General features: G+C 46.2%; 1 protein-coding gene across 1 annotated transcript in view; it reads right to left on the bottom strand.

Annotated features, from left to right (window-relative positions):
- The window catches only part of SREBF2 (sterol regulatory element binding transcription factor 2), a 56,320-nt gene that overhangs the window by 31,190 nt on the left and 6,898 nt on the right, over positions 1 to 18,232 (bottom strand). Inside the window, exon 2 of the mRNA XM_065944805.1 lies at positions 1,047 to 1,505. Coding sequence (XP_065800877.1) covers positions 1,047 to 1,505 — 459 coding nt within the window. The remainder of the gene's footprint in view (positions 1 to 1,046; positions 1,506 to 18,232) is intronic.

Here is an 18,232-nt window from a genome sequence, read left to right as displayed (position 1 = left end):
CTTGGGAAGAGAGGAGAAGAAAAGTCACATGGACAAGGAATGCATTCTGTCACCGTAGCTGCGCTGTAACCGAGTGCCTCGGAAGGACCCCAGCTCCCTGCCTGCTTCTGGAGAGGATGTGGAAAGTTATCCACAAGCTGGTCAAGTGGACAAGAAGATCCCATGAGGGCTGCCTCAATTTCTGAGCTAACGAGTAGAAGCTATTTCATTACTCCAGGTGCTGCAGTGGAGGTGAGGGGGGCTAAACAGCAAATGGCTGCCCCCAATGAGCGAGTTAACACATGTTAGAACCAACTCCTGGGGCTTCATTGGCTCCCAGGAAATGAATGGAAAATGTACTTTGGGATGACTGTTTTGGATTTTGCTCTGTCACCATTCCCCAGACACGAAACCCCTGAAGCCCGCTGAAGAGCTGGCAGATCCTGTGAAATAAATTAGTACAGCAGGACTAATCCCACCCTGGGCTCCCCACAGGGTCAGAGAGAAATCCCAAGAAAAGGGGCTGGGACACTGCACAGCGCAGACACAGCGCAGAAAGTTGCTGGTTTACTCCGCACACAGCCGAGGGCCCACTTCGAGGCCCGCCACTTCAAGAGACAGGGTGCCTACGACAAAGGTGTGCTCCTCTCCGTGGTGGATGCTCAGATGCTGGCTGGATGCCGGGTTCTCAACCTACAGGAGCTGCGATCCTCCTGGGGCCTGGGTTAAGTTTCAAGACCCATTTCATGCAAGTCTCCACCTCTAGTTCTCAGGATACCCCTGAGCCTACTGTGCCAGTCAGGAGTCTCTGACCACGAATCCCTGAAACAGGCCCAACAGACATTAAGGTATCTGAAGAGCGGGAACCTGATCCTGCACCACCAGGCTCAGTTAACCAAAACCTCATTCAGACTGGGCCAGATCAGGAAGATTCTGTCATCCCCAGGGAAGATTCTGTCATCCCCAGGGAGGCAGAACTCTTCACGATCTGCCTCCGCAGTGCCTGCAGACTGGCCCGAAAACTTTTGAACCCATTAAAGGCTATGGCATCTGAGTTCTCGAGTCACCTTGAAAGCTGGTAGCTGCATTCTGGTAGATGACGGGCTGCTGGATGATCCTCGTCTGCGGAGCGGTGCTGAAGGTCGGGGTGATCATGACAGTCTGCGGCGGCAGCGGGGCAGGGGGCGGGGGCTGCGGCTGGGGGCGGGGCTGCAGAACCGGGGCCGCCCTTGGTTGGGTGGGACCCGAGGCGGCGGCGGGCGCCTTGACCTGGAGGGTCGCAGCCTGCGGGGAGGTGGCCGAGGGGGAGAAGGCCGGCAGCGGGACCTGACTGAAAGGCCGCTGCCCAGAGGGGTCCCCGCTCCCAGCTCCACCACCACTGCTGCTGCCCCCGCTGCCGCCGCCGCCACCGCCACTGCCACTGCCACTGCCACCGCCACCACCACCGCCGGGGAAGGAGCCGCAGAGAGGCTCTGAGAACAAGTCAGGGAACTCGCCCACTTGATTGCTGACAAACTGCAGCATCTCTGTGAACACACGGAGAGGGGGAATTTTACTGATGTCCAAAACGTCTAGTGGGTAAACGTGTGATAAAATGTCTAGGTTGTACCTGTTTGTGTATAGCTTTGGATCTAAAAAATTAAAGAAACTTGAAAAGTATTTGGCATCATAAACAAATAAGATGTTGATTAACTTTTAAATTTGCTTAAGAACCTGAAGCATGAGAACTTGGGCAAACTCCAGGCGATGGGAAGGAACAGGGAGGCCTGGCATGCTGCAGTCCTCGGGGTCACAAAGACTGGGACATGACTTAGCAGCTGAACAACAACTGAGGCGTGAGAAAATCCAACAGCTTTCCCAAGACCGGGGCAGAGATGGGTGACCTCTCTCTCCCGTGGGGACTCAATGGGGCCAACATGGCCGACCATGGGCAAGCGCTACAGGACTTCACTTGGCTCCTGTTCTTCTCCCTCCTTACCACCTCCAGGCTCACCCTGCCCCCTTTTCTCATTGTCTGCATCAGGTCTAATAGGAGCCGCCTCTGTCCTGGGTGAGTGCTGCCTTTGGAGGGGACTGCTGGCCCCATTTTACAGCTGGGGGAGTCGCCCTCCTAAGTCTTTGGGGCTCAGCAGCCTTGCACTGGGATGCCGCCTTCAGTGCCGGCCAGCACTGCTCCCCACGGCAGAGCAGGAGTCGGCCAGACCTGACTCTCCTCACAACCGGCAGGCTCTAGGCCTTCCCGCCATCCTGGGCAAGGACGACGAAGGTGATGGCCCTGGAGGAAAGATCTTACACGAGGGCGAGAGCAGGGAAACCCCTCGGCCAAGACCACAAAGCACGTAAGGGCAGAGCCAGGATTAGAACCGTTCTTGGCCTCCCACCTTCAGGTTTCTTCCACTGCACCATCAGGTCAGGGCAGAACAACCCGGGCCCGGACTTCTCTGGCTGTGCCCCTTCCCTCTGGGCAAGGAGTCTGTGGGGCTAAGGGCATGTGTCCACTAGAGACCATGCCCCACTTCTAGATCGTGCTCAAGTACCTGGGACCCTAAATTCTCAGACCTGAGGGCCTCAAGCTTGCTTCCAGGGCCTCTTCCTCTGGTTCATCCTCCCAAAGGTTTACCCAAACCGAACTTAATCCACGACCAACAACTCATCTCTCATGACTCCTTCCCTCCCCATAGGGCTGCTTCCCACTGGGAGTCTGGGGCCTCAACAGTGTCCGAGTTATTTTCAGATCTACAATCCTCTACCCGGTCCACATCCTCTCCCTTTTCCTTTCCAATATATTCCCAAGAAGCTACTGCTTGTTCCTAAGCTGTGGCATCCTCCTCTCAAACTCTCAAGGTGGCAGGAGGCTCTGATCTGGTCACACAAAGAAAAAAGAAAAACAAACAAAAGCCCTTAAGCGCTATCTCCAACCATTCTCCAAACTTCCACCAGCAAGCCCTTCCCAGGTCTCTAACTGTGTATGTGCGTGTGCTCATCATGCGTGTGAGAATCTAGGCTATGAAGAGTCTTATCATAGGCAAGCAGAAAGCTACCCAGGGGTTTCTAGTGTGACCTAGCAGTTCAGCACATTTAGTGTTCAATCAGTTCAACCTGCTGGCAAAACAGCACCTCACAAGATTAAATGACTACACAGTGGTGGTATTTACCAACACCTCAAAACTCAGCTCCGTCCCCACTCAGCCCGTCACCTGTGGGAGGGAGGAGTGGGCAGAAGACCACAGATAACTAACTTGCAGCAACTAATTCCAATTTCTCATACATGATTATTGAAAAATATCCTCAAATTCAGCACAAAATTTAAACAAAACGATTCAGTGCTGACACGTTCCAAGCACAATTTCTTAAAATGCTTTAAGAAAGTGATTAAGAGAAACCTAATAATTTGTTGACCCTTCCCATAATATCTGGGGAATCAACACAGAGGACTACTTTGTGAGCCATAAGACCTACTCCTCCACTAACTGCCCTAATCCATGGAAAGTGAAGGAGGGCTAAAGAGGCTGGAGGGCAGATGGGCACAGGCTTTGACACCAGGTGGATCTCCAAGCTAATCCGCTGTGTGAATATGGGCAAGTCACTTCTTTCCACATCCCCGTTTCCTCACAAGAGGCTGCCACAAGAAGACTTGGCTTCTTTGTGGTAAGGATTAATAAGATAATGTATGCAAAGTGCTTGGTGAGAGGCTGATCCTTACAAAGATCCCTATCAGTGGGATCAGAAGCCCTAGTACACGGGTGCTTGGCTCCCTGTCGAGTGCTCTCCAGAAACTTTTGTGGGGGGACACTTGGGCTGACTGGGGAAAAGTAACGTGCAGAGGTCACACAGCTTAGCTCACAAAGCAGGGTGTGTGTAGGCAGATGGAATGTGACTGTTTAAATTAAAAAAAAATCCTTCTCAATCCACATATGATGAGCTCCAGCAGAGCCATTTCCAGCCAGGTAGACGGGCACTGGGCTGAGGGGCACAGAGGGGCTGTTGAGACTAAGCACTTGAAGAAAGAAGGAAACGGCTCTGGGAGCCACTGCCGCAGCAGGCGCGCTGGGCCTCCCCAGACCCAGCTGGCTGCAGTGACAGAAGGGGAGGCCGCACAGGCGCAGATCTGCTCCGTACCCCGGGGCTACCCTCTGGGAGCATCCCGCATCTCCTGGCGCCTCCCTGCTCCCATCACTCGTGTGCCATGTCACGCAGGCTCCCATGTCCACAAAGAGCCACGAAACCTGGAAAAGAGGGGCCTAAGAGAAGGCAGTTTGTTGTTTTCTGTATAAATAATTTTCTTTCTTTTTGGCCGTGCTGGGTCTTCTTTGCTGTGCGGCTTTTCTCTAGTGGCAGTGCATGGGCTTCTCACAGCAGTGGCTTCTCTTGTTGTGGAGCACAGGCTCAATAGCTGTGGCTCACGGGCTTAGTGGGATTTTCCCAGGCCGGGGATCAAATCCGTGTCTCCTGCATTGGCAGGTGGGTTATTTCCCACTGAGCCACTGGGAAGTCTGGGTATTTTTATGGAGCTTTGAAAATGCAGCTGGGCAAGACATGGAGGACCAGACAGGGGCCTCATTGGAGCTGGGCCACCGCCTGAGGCATGCAAACCCCAGCTCACTGGGTCAGTCACCTTCCCCACCAAGCTACCCTCCTGTGTTTAGCTGCTTCATAAACTAAGATTCAAGTTGCCTGATAAAGTAAGTTGGGCCCCAAGAAACTACATGTGGGTTCTGATCATGTAACCAAAATTAGAGGCCCCGGCTGTCACCTGTGCCTGACAGTCCCAGGTTTCATCTGAAGAGACCCCAAGTTCACATGTACTTTACAGGGCCTGGGACCTGGAGGTAACATAAGCCACTGTGTCTGGCTCGGTCCAATGGCATCTACCTGAAATGAGGTAACCTGATATTCAATCAGATTAATTTCAGTCAGAAATATAGAATCTGAAGTTCCAAATGGGGTAACATCATTTCCAATACTGCAGCTGGTCAAAAATCCTTTCTGTGGGTGTTTGTTACTGAGCCCTATTAGGTGCTAGAACTGTTTTATAAAGGTCATTTATTCTTATATTTTATATTTATTATGGATCTTGGGTTAGACAATGTTTTCTTAAAGGTATTTTTTTTAGATGTGGACAACTTTTAAAGTCTTTATTGAATTTGTTACAATGTTGCTTCTGCTTTATGTTTTGGTTTTTTGGCCATGAGGCATGTGGGTTCTTAGCTCTCTGACCAGGAGTTGAACCTGCGCCCCCTGCATGGGACAGTGAAGTCTTACCCCTGGGCAGCCAGGGAAGTCCCTAGACAATGTTTTAAAATAATTTTCTTTTTTAAGCCATAAAAGTAACATATTCACTACAGAAAAATTTAGAAAAAAATTAAATGAAAAAAAAAATCATCCAGCAATTCCATCACCCAGAGACATCTACCATCAATGTTTTGATGTGTATCTTTCTAGGCTTCTTCCCATTCAAGGTTTGCTTGCAAACACAAGCATGCACACATGTGGGATAGTTTTACAAAAATGGGATCACACTGGAAAGATGCTACTTTGTCCCTGTTTCTTTTGCTTAATAAAACACAAAGAGTATGTAGTGTCAACCATTACGGACAGAATATCATCCTTTTTGAGAGTCCTACATTCATATTGCATTGTGTTGTGCTGTGAATTGTGTTATATTCTATTAATGTACCAGGATTTAACCACTTGGTTGATCACTTGGTGATGATGAATGAATGCTTTCATCTTTTTGGCATGATGAACAACTCTTACAAAAATCTTGAACAAGGATCTTTTCCTACTTATCTGATTATTTATTTTCTTAAGATAAAGTTCTAGAAATTAGATGGCTGAGTCAAAAGACAGATATTCTATATATACTTCAGAAAGGCTAGGGTTTTCCCACATTTATTTCTGTCCATTTGATAGTGGGAAAAAAACATCTAATTGTTCTGATTGACATGAATGAGTATTAAATGAGGTTAAATGTCATTCCCCCATTTCACTGGCCATTTGTATTTCTTCTTTGCAAACTGCCTGCTCTTGACCTTTGTTCATTTTTCTACTGGGCTATTTGTCTCTTTTTACTGATTTGAAAAACTTTTACATATTATGGATTTTGCTCTTCCTTAAATATCTGCCCCACTTTGTTGGTTTATTTGTTTTTGCTCAGGAAAAGAGAACGGCACAGTCAGGAGAGTCACCTTGTCCTAGCCCTGTAACCTGGGGTAAGTTTTACCTCTCTGAGTCACAGTCTCTCACCTATAGAATGTGGCTAACAAGTATACTGAGCTCGTCATGTTGTTGAGAGATAATCCACAGAACCTACAGCACAGTGCCTGGCACTCAGTATTCGCTAGTACATGTTATACATAATGGTTTCTGATAGTTTTGCTTTGACTTTATTTTATTTTTGGAAAACTCAGATTTTTTTCTGATGAACTGGATATATTAGGGAATAATTTGGGCATAAATTTTGTGTTGACTTATGCATTAAAGAAACACTAAAAAAAATGCATTAAACCACACCCAGTTGAAATGAGCTACACAGGAAAACAAAAAATGTACACACCTCAAACATCTACCAGCTTTGTCAGGTCACTTGCATGTATTATGAGTTATAACCATCCACATCTGGGGTCAGAATTTCCACTGGACTTCAGATAGCCCTTCTTCCATCACTTCACAGTAACTCATGAGCTATAACTTTCCAACATCCACTTCCACAAGCAAACCTCAGGTCTTTTTCAAGGTAGAGTGCTGTATTTCCAAGTCACTTAACATCTGTAAAACTGTTTTAGGGGTTGCTATCTTAGTTATTTATTTTTAGCATTTAAATTTTAATTTTTTTATTGGGCTATAGTTGATTAACAAAATGTTAGTTTCAGTTTTACAACACAGTGATTCAAAATCTTTATAAACTATATATACTCTATTTAAGGTTATTGTAAAATATTGGCTATTGTTCCTGTGCTGTACAATAAATAAATATATCCTTGTGGTTCGTTTATTTTATACATGGTAGTTTGTACCTCCCTATCTTTTTTTTTTCCAGAATGCCTATTCACTTTTTCTCTGTATTTTCTGGTCTCCTATGAAATTTCTGAGTGTTGAGAACCTAACCCCACTTTCCCCATAAGCTCTGTGGTTTTTACTGTGTAATTCTGCATAGTGCAGTACTTTTTAGTAACGTGTATGTTGCATTACAGCAGAACAATTTTAATCCTGTGTAGTAAAATTACCTGGTTTCTGTTCCTCATCCCCAACTTCATAAGGATATTGACCTAAACCTTCTTCACTTACTTTTGTTCATCTTTCACATTAGACCTGCCCAACAGACCTGAGAACACAGAAGCATGGCGTGTGATGTATGTGGAACGAGGACATAACCAGTGGGGGAGAGGAAGGTAAACACAAAATCTAATCCCCAAAACATATCCTGCTTTCAAGCTGATGAACCTGTCTCCCCTCCTAGGATTTTTTTTTTCTAATTAAAGAATCTTTAAAAAAAAAAAAAAAAAGCCCAATGTAGACCCCTATCAAACCCGACGGTCAGTGGTAAGGCAACTTTTCATTTGTCCACCATTTTGCTATTTGTGATCACCCCTGCTTCTCAGGACCTGAAACATCTATTATCCCCATTCAGGTCACCTGCAGGAGCAGTAAAGGAGCTAGGCTGGCAACCACTCCCCTCAACATAGAAGCCCTAAAGTGTAAACAATACCAGAAGGAACAGAGGGACAGCTACAACAGGCAAACTGCCGCCTTAAAAATCGATCTACTTTGGAGTAAGACATGGCAATACTCCAGTATTCTTGCCTGGAAAATTCCATGGAAAGAGGAGCCTGGCAGGCTACAGTCCATGGGGTTGCAAAGAGTCAGACGCGATTAAGAGACTGAGCACACATAGAGTTATCAGAGAATCTGATAACATCAGGAGAAGGATGAATGAGTCTATTTTACAGGTGCGGCAGTTAGGGCAGGGCATTTCTCTAAAAGCCTCATGCATCCATGGTGTCTTATTAAATGTGCACTGGAAAGATAGCATTTGCACACGGTAAATCTGAAGATCTTCTGTTTTATGGAGAATGCCAAAATTCCCGATTTCAGAGATGTGTGGCAATGGCTTGAACATGTAATAAGAAAGCCTGAGTGTGCTCTACAGCAGGGGCCAACAATTAGACCCTGAAAGACAATTCAGAAAGCAAGGCAGGTCCAGTTGCACCTCAACAAATACCAGCCCAGGAATCAGAAGAGACAAGTCACCCGTGGCAAAACCCACTGATAATTCGAAAATAGAGTCTCTAAGGATTTGGGTCATATGCCACAGAACTCTTCCCTTGATGCAGCATTTAAGAAGACCCAAAGGGAGGTGGGAAAAGAAAAAAGTCTGAATTGTGAAAAATTGAGAGTTTAAACTACAATAACAGAGATGACAACTAGCGGAATGAGCTCCTGCCCCACCCAAGGGAATATTAGGACTGTTAGAGAAATTAATAAGGTTTTATTTGTACAACTATTATTTTGTGTAAATGTGTGATCTGACAACAAGTACCCTCCAATATTTCCATAGAAAATGTGACCACTTATAAATTTCTTGAAAATAAGTACTCAAGAAATGAAATATCCTCAAGATATTCTTTGAAATTATATGCTATGGCAGCTCTACAGATAAAATTATTCTAGAGATCTCTCAACTAAAAACAAAAAATTTGATCCACTCAAACACGGGGAGGCACATTCATTTGCTAAGAAGCTCAGAGCACAGGGTTAGAATCATGTACTTCAGAGGAATCCTGGGTCACAGTCCTGGGGAAGAGGGAGGCTAGAGGAGGTGCCGAATGACACAGGATGACAAGCGGGTGACTCAGGTATCCTATATTTTAAGCAAGGGATGAGTGAACTCTTTACTGGCAAAGAAACCAGAGGAAGGTGGAGGTTCTCAAATGCTTGTGTTTCATAACACACACAAAGGTGTCACACACTCCTCTGCACATATTGAGTATTACATAATAAAATAATACATTGAAGGATTAAGAGAGAAAAGAAAACACAAAGGGAAGGCAAGTCATTATCGGACGGCCCCTGGTCTGCCCTGGCTCTCTCGCCACCTGCCCAGGTTGGGCACCAGGGGCAGCCTGAGGACCCGGCTCAGCTGCCCGTGCCACTGTCTCTGGGCCAAGAGAACCCGAGCCAGCTCGAGCTCCAATCGGAGACAGCGACCTGCGGCACCACCTTCAGTTGCTCTCTTCTTCTTTCCTCTGTAGTGAGTTCACTGTGAACTCCTGGCAGGTCTCCTTCCACAGTATCACAGGCTTATCTCTTGCTCCCCGCTGCCTTGATTTCAACCACAGCCTTCCACCCGGTGACAACCGTCTTGAGTATCTTGTTGGGCCAACAATCTTTCAAAGCAAATCAAACTTCTCTAGCGGGAGCTTCATAGGTTCCCACCAATGGCTCCCTCTGACTCCAAGGGATTTCACTTCCACTCACTTTAGCTCGTCATTCACCCTGGTAAAGTACCCACTCCCTTCCTTGTCAGCACAAGCCTTTGGGAGGGGAGGAGGGGCTCTTTCTCTGAATGCGATCACCTGCCTCACCCTTTCTGCTTGTTACAGCCTTCTTCCTTTTAATTGCACAATTCCATTTCAAAACGACTTACAATTTCTTTCACCAAGGACACTTTTCTACCTCAGGTCTAGCCATCTTTTAGCTCCTGAACCCAGCTGTGATTTGTTTAAAAAAAAAAAAATTGTCCAAAACTTGAAAATAAGCGGGGGAAAAAAAAAGTACAGTGTCTCTAAAGTCCTACCTGTCTACCTAAAGGTCATCTGATGCTCTCCAGAAACACAAAGTAGTCTGACTTCCTCTTTACTACTCATCAGGCAAACACTCTGTAAAATGAGATGTTCACATGTAGAAAATAAACAAGTTGCAAATGACTTGTCTGGAGAAAAAGATAACCTTGAAAGCTTTGTCTTTATTGCCCCGCAGGACATTAACCAGTTATGTATCTGAATTTGCAATCTTACTTCTTTCCTACTATGTGAGTATCAGTTTCTTGCATTCTCCTTAAATCCACCTTTGTCATCCTGATCTTTTCCTCAGTAATCTTCATACATCTTCAGTACATACTAATGATATACTGGCATAAGAGTATGCTTCTAACATTAAAAAGTTTATTTTGTCATATTACATCCAGTAAGACATATTTTTTAACACTTTCCTTAGATCTTGTGCTCCACAAGCACCTAGACAAAACCTTCTACTTCCTGGGCCTCTCTAGGCACTCAGCGCTCTGGTAGTTAAAAGACTTGGTATCAACTTGGCATCACTGAGATGCCCTCACATGCAACTTTCATGCACTCTATAAAACAGCAAACATGCTTTCTGAACCAAAAGTGGAAAGGACACCGCCTCATGATGGGACAAGATATTTTTGAAATTTGGGTTACCCAGGAAAATCTGGACAAATTTCTGCAAGTTCCACAAAGCTTCCACTTTTGGTGAAGTAGGTATATAAATGCAAGGTTTTAAATATGTTGAACACCCACTGTGTGCTGGTGCAGAGATGACAAAACACCCCTCGACCTCAAGGAGTTAGTGAGAGTGACAGATCTGGTGGTGACAGTCACAGCAGACGAGGACAACACAGGGGATGTGATAAAATCACTGACTCCAGCCGGTCAAGCAGCTTCCTCAAGAAGCTGGAATGAAGGCTGACCAGGATACCAGGGAAATTCTAGGCCCAGGGAATCTTGTAAATCACGGCTCAGAGGCCTGAAGCTGCATGGTGGGCAGCGGGAGGGCTCCAGGCTGGGCAGGTGGTCAGGACCAAATCCTTAAGGGGTCTGCAGCTCATGGTAATGAACTTGGTCTCTCTCCTTCTTAAAGAGGGAAAAGCTACAGTCAGCAGTCCAGCAATGCTCTAGGAAGGGGAGCCCTGCAGCTCAACCCTGCTCACTCTGGTTTGTATAGGGGGCTGCTGGCCTGCCCAGAACCCCCAGACACCATATGTTCATTAAGAATCATTCTGAGCAAAGAAGTAGGGCTGAGTTCTGACTTGAGAGGAGAGTATCAAAACAGCTAAAGCAAAAGTTAGAGTAACTTTATCAACAGAGGAAGAGACTTCTGAAAATCGATTAAAGGGAAGTTTTTTGTTTTGTTTTTTTAATTTTTGGCCATGCCACACAGCATGAGGGCTTAGTTCCCTGACCAGGGATTGAAATGTACGCCTTGCAATGGAAATGTGGAGTCTTAATCACTGGACCACCAGGGAAGTCCCCAAAGGAAAGTTCCAGTTATGTATGAAAACTGGGAAACAGGCCACCTATCTCAGGGGTTGTGTGAAGGGAGCATGGCAAACAATCATACTAAAAAAGAAAAGCAGGATGTTGAAAAGTTAAACCAAGAATTAACTGGAAGACCAAAGAGAATGGGGATTCCCAAGTTTAAATTCAAAGAGGGCTTTCTGTGTGAAAATCAGAAGGCTGGTTGGAACTCTCATAATGTAATTGTGCTGCCTCTGGGAAATTAACTGATCTTTCCTAGACTCAGTTTCTCTACTTATAAATATGGGAACAATCCAAACTCCAATGGATATATATTAACATATAGGGATATGATCAGCACATACTAAAATGTCTTTGACTTTTTAATAGTTTCTTTTTTAACCTAACATTTGAAAAAGGGTTGTTTGTAGGTTATCTTCCAATTTAATCGTTGTTGTTTTTTTTCCAATTATTTTTATTAGTTGGATCAATTTAATTTTTGAATAAAAGCCAGCAGTCACACTATTGATGTTTAAAAGCAAAAACAACTCAGTGAAAAAGCTAATAAACTTATTTTCTAACTAGAAATCATATTTATATTTTATTCAAATGCAGAGAAGGTGGTTATGACTGAAATTAAATCCACTTCCTATTGATTCTATGTGGACAACATAATAATAGCTGTCACTAATACCAACTTACTACTTCACACAAACCCAGATGCTAGTATTACTATTCTACTTTACAGGTCACGAAAACTGAGGTTCAGGGAAGTTAAACTATTTGCTTAAGCCCTTCATATAAGCTACAAGATCTGAATTTATATCTGTATTGAGGTCTGCATATCTCTTCCATGCACTCTATTTCCCCCCACAAAACAAACATTTCTTGGAGTTTACAACCAGGGAGAAAGATGCAAGACGGACCTGTAGCAACAATAAAGTCTGGGGGCAATCTGGGTGTGGGTAGAAAGGGGGCACTTAATGTAACCCACCTCATGACTCCCAATACTAAGTTCAATTTTAGTGAAAGAAGATCCAGCTCAGGGTAACACTCATGTAACTGACTCATGGGGGAGTAGAGGAGAGAGGTTTTTGCCTGACTGTATTTTGCAAGCATACTTTCCTTCCAAAGTAGTAAATCTTTCTCCAGATGAGATCTTCTGCCTTGACAAGATGCTCCTTTCCAGAACACCCCTCTTTCTTCAAATAAAGAACAAACCAATAAGACACATCCCTTAAGATCTGCATTCAACACACATTAACTGAGCGCACAGTGTGCCAGACACAAACCTGAACACACCAAGAGGCACGTGTTCTGGCGGAGAGACCCTGTGTGAGCACCTGCCAGGGCCAAGTGCTGTGTGCTGGGATGATAAAAGGTCCATGTGCAGGAGGACACTGTCAGAGTACATTTCCTAAAAAGCTTCTGTTCTTGATTTTTACTGCAATTCATCTCATGCTTGTGTGTGAGCACTTAGAGACAAAAGTTAAATGTGATCTTTTGCTTTTTTTTTTTTTTTTTACTAGAAATGAACTTCATTGGCAGTGTCACCCAGTTGTGTCTGCTTTTAACACCTTGTTTGCACAAACTTCCACTCATCATGGTATATGATTCAAATCGCCCTGTGAGGTAGCTTTAAGCACTCTTTTAAATGAGTTAATACATGCACAACACTTAAAACAGTGTCTGGCACAGAAGTGCTTGAAAGTGGTGATGGTGGTGGGGGTTGTCACACTGGAAGAAATAAGGCCAAGTCCAATGAGGGGTCTTAGGCAGGTGAGTCCACAAAAGCTCCATCCTGCTCTAGACGTCACCCCAACAAGCATGCTGGGGGGGCTTCCTCTCAGGAGCCCTCCACCCCTGAGACTGTCCCACCTCGCAGCAACTGTCCCCACCCATGGGAGAGCCCCACCCTGGGTCCCAGCTGGGAACCCAGGTCTTACTCAAGACCACACCAGAGGCATCACATCTGTTGACCGCCCATATTTGAAAGGCTGTCTATCTTGTTTCTTTATTCCTTTGAAATGCATGCTTTTCGAAACAGATCAAGAATAGATTTTGAGAACAACAATTAAGAAAAAACTCAAGTCAATGACTAGCAGTAATAATAAAAATAGTATAGCAATTGTTCACATTTCCTGAGCTCTTACCACGTGGTAGCAATTACGTTAAGCACTTGACATGGATTTCATCACTTCATCTTCCCAACACTTTGAGATAGGTGCCTTCATCACGTCCACTTTACACACAATGAACACTAGGCACAGAGAGGTTAAGGAACGTCCAGCGTCACTCGTCAGCAGGTGATGGAGATGGGACTGAAGAGTCAAGTTCTCAGCCACCACCCTGGACAGATGCTTTGCTTCTGTTACTGTGTGGATGTCACCAGACAGAGCCTTGTTCTCAAACGGGAACAAACATCCCCAGCTCGGGAAGGAAAAGTGTGTCATCCCAGGTGTCCTGCACCTCCTGCCCCTTCATCTGCTCCCACCCTGCATCGCACTGGTTTCTCTCTCTCTCTCCCGCAACACAGAGACTGAAAGCTGAACAACAGGCAGAGAGGAAGACTCTCAGGAACACCCCTGCACAAGCCTGTTCAGGGGGTGGCGCTGCACAGTGCCAGGTGACCGAGTGTCCACAAAGTCTGGCAAAAGCCACTTCTTCCACTTAGCTGTCCTCCTGGGGGGCAAAGTTCCAAAGCTGGGGATCTCAGCCTTTCCCAGTTCTTAAAACATTCAGTAAAGCAACCATCCTCCAAGAAAAATTAATTTTAAAAAAGTCATTCAGGCAAAAGTGAAAGACCTGTGACTCACCAACCTACCCTTCCCCAAATCATTACCACACCCCCAAATCTCCCTCAGACTAAGGACAAAAATAATACTTCCAAAGCAGGTTACTAACCCCTGCTACAAATCACCAGCCAGCACGTTCACACCCACTGCGCACTGCGGTGCTGGGAGCTCGGGGAACGTGCACACAGCACAGACTCCAAAGTGCCAGTTCCCTTCCCACCCAGCAAGCTCACAGGGAAGAAACCCAAGCAACCCAGAAACTGTGACAAGGGTGAACAGGCAGGTGCCTCAGAGAGGAAGGGCTGTCGGAAGGCAGAGAAAGGGCTGACTCATCCTGGCAGGCAGGGAAAGCAGAGCCTCGAAGGGCGAAGAGACGTTTGTGACTTAGAGAGAGGCATGGGTAGGTGCTGCAGGCAAAGGCAACAGTATGAGCAAAAGCATAGCACCAAGAAATGTTCTGGAAGGAGCTTCGGCAGAGCACGTGAAACAGAGTGGAGAGACGGAGCTGCCCACACTTGAGCTGTGAAGGGCCTCACTGAAGCCGCCTGCCATGGCACGGAAAACACCGCGGACATCTGCCATTTCTGCTCTGTCTGCCATCCTTCAAGCCGAACCTCCCAGGCACGCTGATCTTCCTTCTGGAGAACCCATGCTGGGTTCTCAGCAGTAACGTTTCCTGCCAGGCGACTCTGAGGAATGCATGCGCCCACCAGGAACGTGACTCTAGGAAGCGGGGACAAGCAGAGGCCACCGAGGCGGCAGGTCCTAAACAGGCTGCTCCAGCCTCTCCTTAGCAGGACTCTGCTGCTGAGCTGCCCTTGGCTCTGGCCCACGTTCCCGCTCTGGCTCTCCCACTTCTCTGATCAGTCCACGCACTGTCCTGCCAATAAACTCCTTTTCTACTTGAGCTACTCAAAGCCAGCTTCTGGGGCTCATCGCCAAGCCTGCCAACTGAGAGCACACGGGAGCAGGAGAGGGGTCTGATCAAAGCTACGTCTGAGAAAGGCCACAAAACACAGCTATCAAGAGGACAGCCTGAAAACTGCCCGAGCGTGGTGGGCAAGCCTTACGAAGCGGCCGTCTGCTCAGCCTGGGACACTACTGCGCCTGCTCCCGTGGCCGGTGCCCCTCCTAAACTCTACCCCAGATCTTACCTTCCACACTGGAATCTTTGGGGGTGTACCCTGGTGGGGCTCTGGCACATTAAAGTTTGAGACCCTTGGTCCTACACTATGTTCCAGCCACAATGAAGCACATATTCCCAAACATGTCAAATTATTCCCAACACCCTGCCTTTCCAAATTCTCCTTTCTAAAATACTATTCACTCATCCTTCACAACTCAGCTCAAATGCCAGTCTCTGTGAAGATTTTCCTACTCCCCTTCCTTAGTGTTTCAAAAACTTGGGATTTTGTTCCTCTGTTCTGGTCTCTGTTGCATTTTGCTCTGTATTGTGACTGGCTGCTTAGATGTCAGCTCCCTGAAAGTTGAGACTTGTTCATTCATCTCTAATACCTGAGTCTAGTGATATGCTAGCTTGTGTGGGACCCAGCACAGAGCACAGATACGTAGCATAGAGCTAGGAACATAGTGGATACTCAGGCGGAAGTGGGATGAATAAATTTCTTAAATTAAATTAAAAAAATTTAAAACAACTTCTGACCAGAACAGGGGTTCCCAGACAGGCTTCCGGAGTAAAGGCATCTCCCAATTCATTCCCACAGGGTAGGGAAGAGTATGAGCTCATGTCAGAAGGCCCAAGTTGACTCCTAACGCCACTTCATCAGAGCAGTAAATCTCGTGCAAATCATTTTATCTGTCTCTTCGTCTTCATCTGCAAAATGGGAATAAAATCAAGCACCTCCCAGCACTGTCAGGAAGACAAATGTATCAAAGGGACTTCTGTAACGTGTTAGGCCTCGCAGGAATGTTTACACTTAGGAAGAAGCAGTATTTCCATGAGTTGCTATGGGATGATGACGACCTAAGCCAAGAAGACTCCAGTTTAACAAGGCAGTTCCACATCTGGTTCAGCAGCCAGAATTTCATCACTGATCCAATCTAGTCCCTGAACCCAACAGACCAGTTCCAAGGGACAGATGCAGAAGCCACATTATAAGGGACATTTAGACATGTGCTCATTAGCAATTCCGAAGGCCTGAGAGATGCAGAAAGAGCTCTGTTTTCCAGCTTCCAAGTCGTTCAATGGTTGAGGATTAGTTTCTAAACAGAGGTTTCCCCAGAGATCCTTCCTTTGAGGCCTCGCTCTGGGATCCTGCTATTTAAAAAATTCCATCATGTCAACAAAGTTTAACCCGTGAGGCTTGTGGTCCAGAGATGGAACATTTGACCTTGTTCTGTGACTGCTCCTTTGTGTCCACCCACCACACCTACAGAAGCCCTTTCAAAAGGAAAAAATAAACATTTCAAAACTGTATTCTAAAAAAAGGGCCCTTGGTCCTAAGAGTCTACTTGCAACTTGGAGTTCCTTGTTCACTCTCAGATAAGAGTCAAAGAGAATGTTATACTCCCTGCCCTCTTCCATGCATGTGCTGTAGCTTCAGGCAAGTCTCAGAGCACCTGTGATGCAGACAGCCCCAGTCCCTGCTCTGCAGCAGGACAGAAGGCTTAGATAAGTGCTGTGGGATCCACGGAAGCCACTTGAAGCGTCCAGCACAGGGCAGACCCTTCCTGATAAACACATGTGGACTGAAGGAAAACCTGAGCAGAGGAGGCTGGTCTCTCCAGCCCCAGCCCACCACCCGCCTAGTATTCACAAATCTGAAGCCCCCTACATCAGATGGGATTTGGCATGAGGGGGAGGAAAAGTACATGGATTTTGGAGTTGGACTGAGGTCACCAGTTTACAACTTACTAGCTCTGATCTGGGTCTCAGTGTCTTCAACTGTAACATACCATGCAACTGGAGAAAGAATTAAAAGCAAAAAGACAGTGTAGGTAATAGGCCATACACACTGTGTGAAGGCAGGGACCTTGTTCACCCTGAAAGGGCTATAGCCAGAGCCCAGCACAACACAGGCCCTCTGAAAGGGTCTCAACTGCAGAGCTAACCAGACACTGCGCTGAGCACATAGTGGATGCTGCCTACAGTGTGATTTCAAAACCTGAAGGATGGAAAAGAAGTGGCAACTGCAGAGAGAGTCGATAATTAATAAAGAATAAGACAGTCACATTTACCTAGAGAACTAGGTAAATCCTGATGCACCTCAGGATAAATGGCAGTACCTCTGTAGGATCAAGATGAAATGGTCCCATATTCATTATCAAATATGGTGTACGTCTGTAGGAAGAATCACACGATGGGAAACAGTTATTGCATGTCAATTTCAGTCCTGCCCAACAAATAATCACAGAAAGTCCACCCGTCTAGCTCAGAAAAACCACCCCCGTTGACTTTTAACAGTTCAAAGGAAAGTGCTGTGAGAGGTGAGGCTATTCATAACCAAAGGGCATTTCCTAAAATATCTGCAGATTTTGGTGAAAAGTAGTCATAAGAGAATTAGAACGAAGAACATTATAGGAATACAGAGTCCCAAAGAACATTTATGCAAGGATAGAGGAGTCACACTTTTGGCAGCAGACAGGGCTGCCACCAACACGCTGAATAAAGGGAACTCGGACAGAAGAGAGTCCCGATGAGACAATGTAAAACAAGAAGTCATTTATCAAGTCCCCCAAGGCAGAGGAGGGCTGAAAATAAGGAACTGCTGTACCTTTAGAGCAATTCTAAACGTACGGAGAACAAGCCAACCCGATGAAGGATCACTCCAAGAAACCAAGTGGAGCAGAGGAGTAAGAGAGTCGCAACCACTAGGGTTCTGGGCAAGCAAAGGGAACATCAGAAGCACACGAAGGGACTGCTCAGGAAGTTGGTGGCTGCTCACTGACTGTCCAGTGGTCTCAAGTACAGGAAAGGCAAATGAGGAACCAGGAGGCCAGGACAAAGGAGCCTGTTATCTGTGCATTGTTGGGGGGATGGGTGGCATCAGCCCTAAACTGGCATAGAGAGAGGCAGAATAAAGGGACCAGAGTTTCAGACTCTAGCTGGAAGCTAAGGAGGACAGGCCTTCTCCTCCACCGTGGTGGGGGAGTAAACTGGTCCATCCAGCGTGGAGAGCATTGGACAGGACCTATCGAAACCACAAAGGAGTTAGAAGAGGATGTTATTTCCTGCCCCTTCCT

This window comes from Muntiacus reevesi, chromosome 1 (genome assembly GCF_963930625.1).
Source record: "Muntiacus reevesi chromosome 1, mMunRee1.1, whole genome shotgun sequence".
Lineage (NCBI taxonomy): Eukaryota > Metazoa > Chordata > Mammalia > Artiodactyla > Cervidae > Muntiacus > Muntiacus reevesi.
The sequence above is the reverse complement of the archived record's forward strand: the minus strand, read 5'-3'. Positions and strand labels throughout refer to the sequence as shown.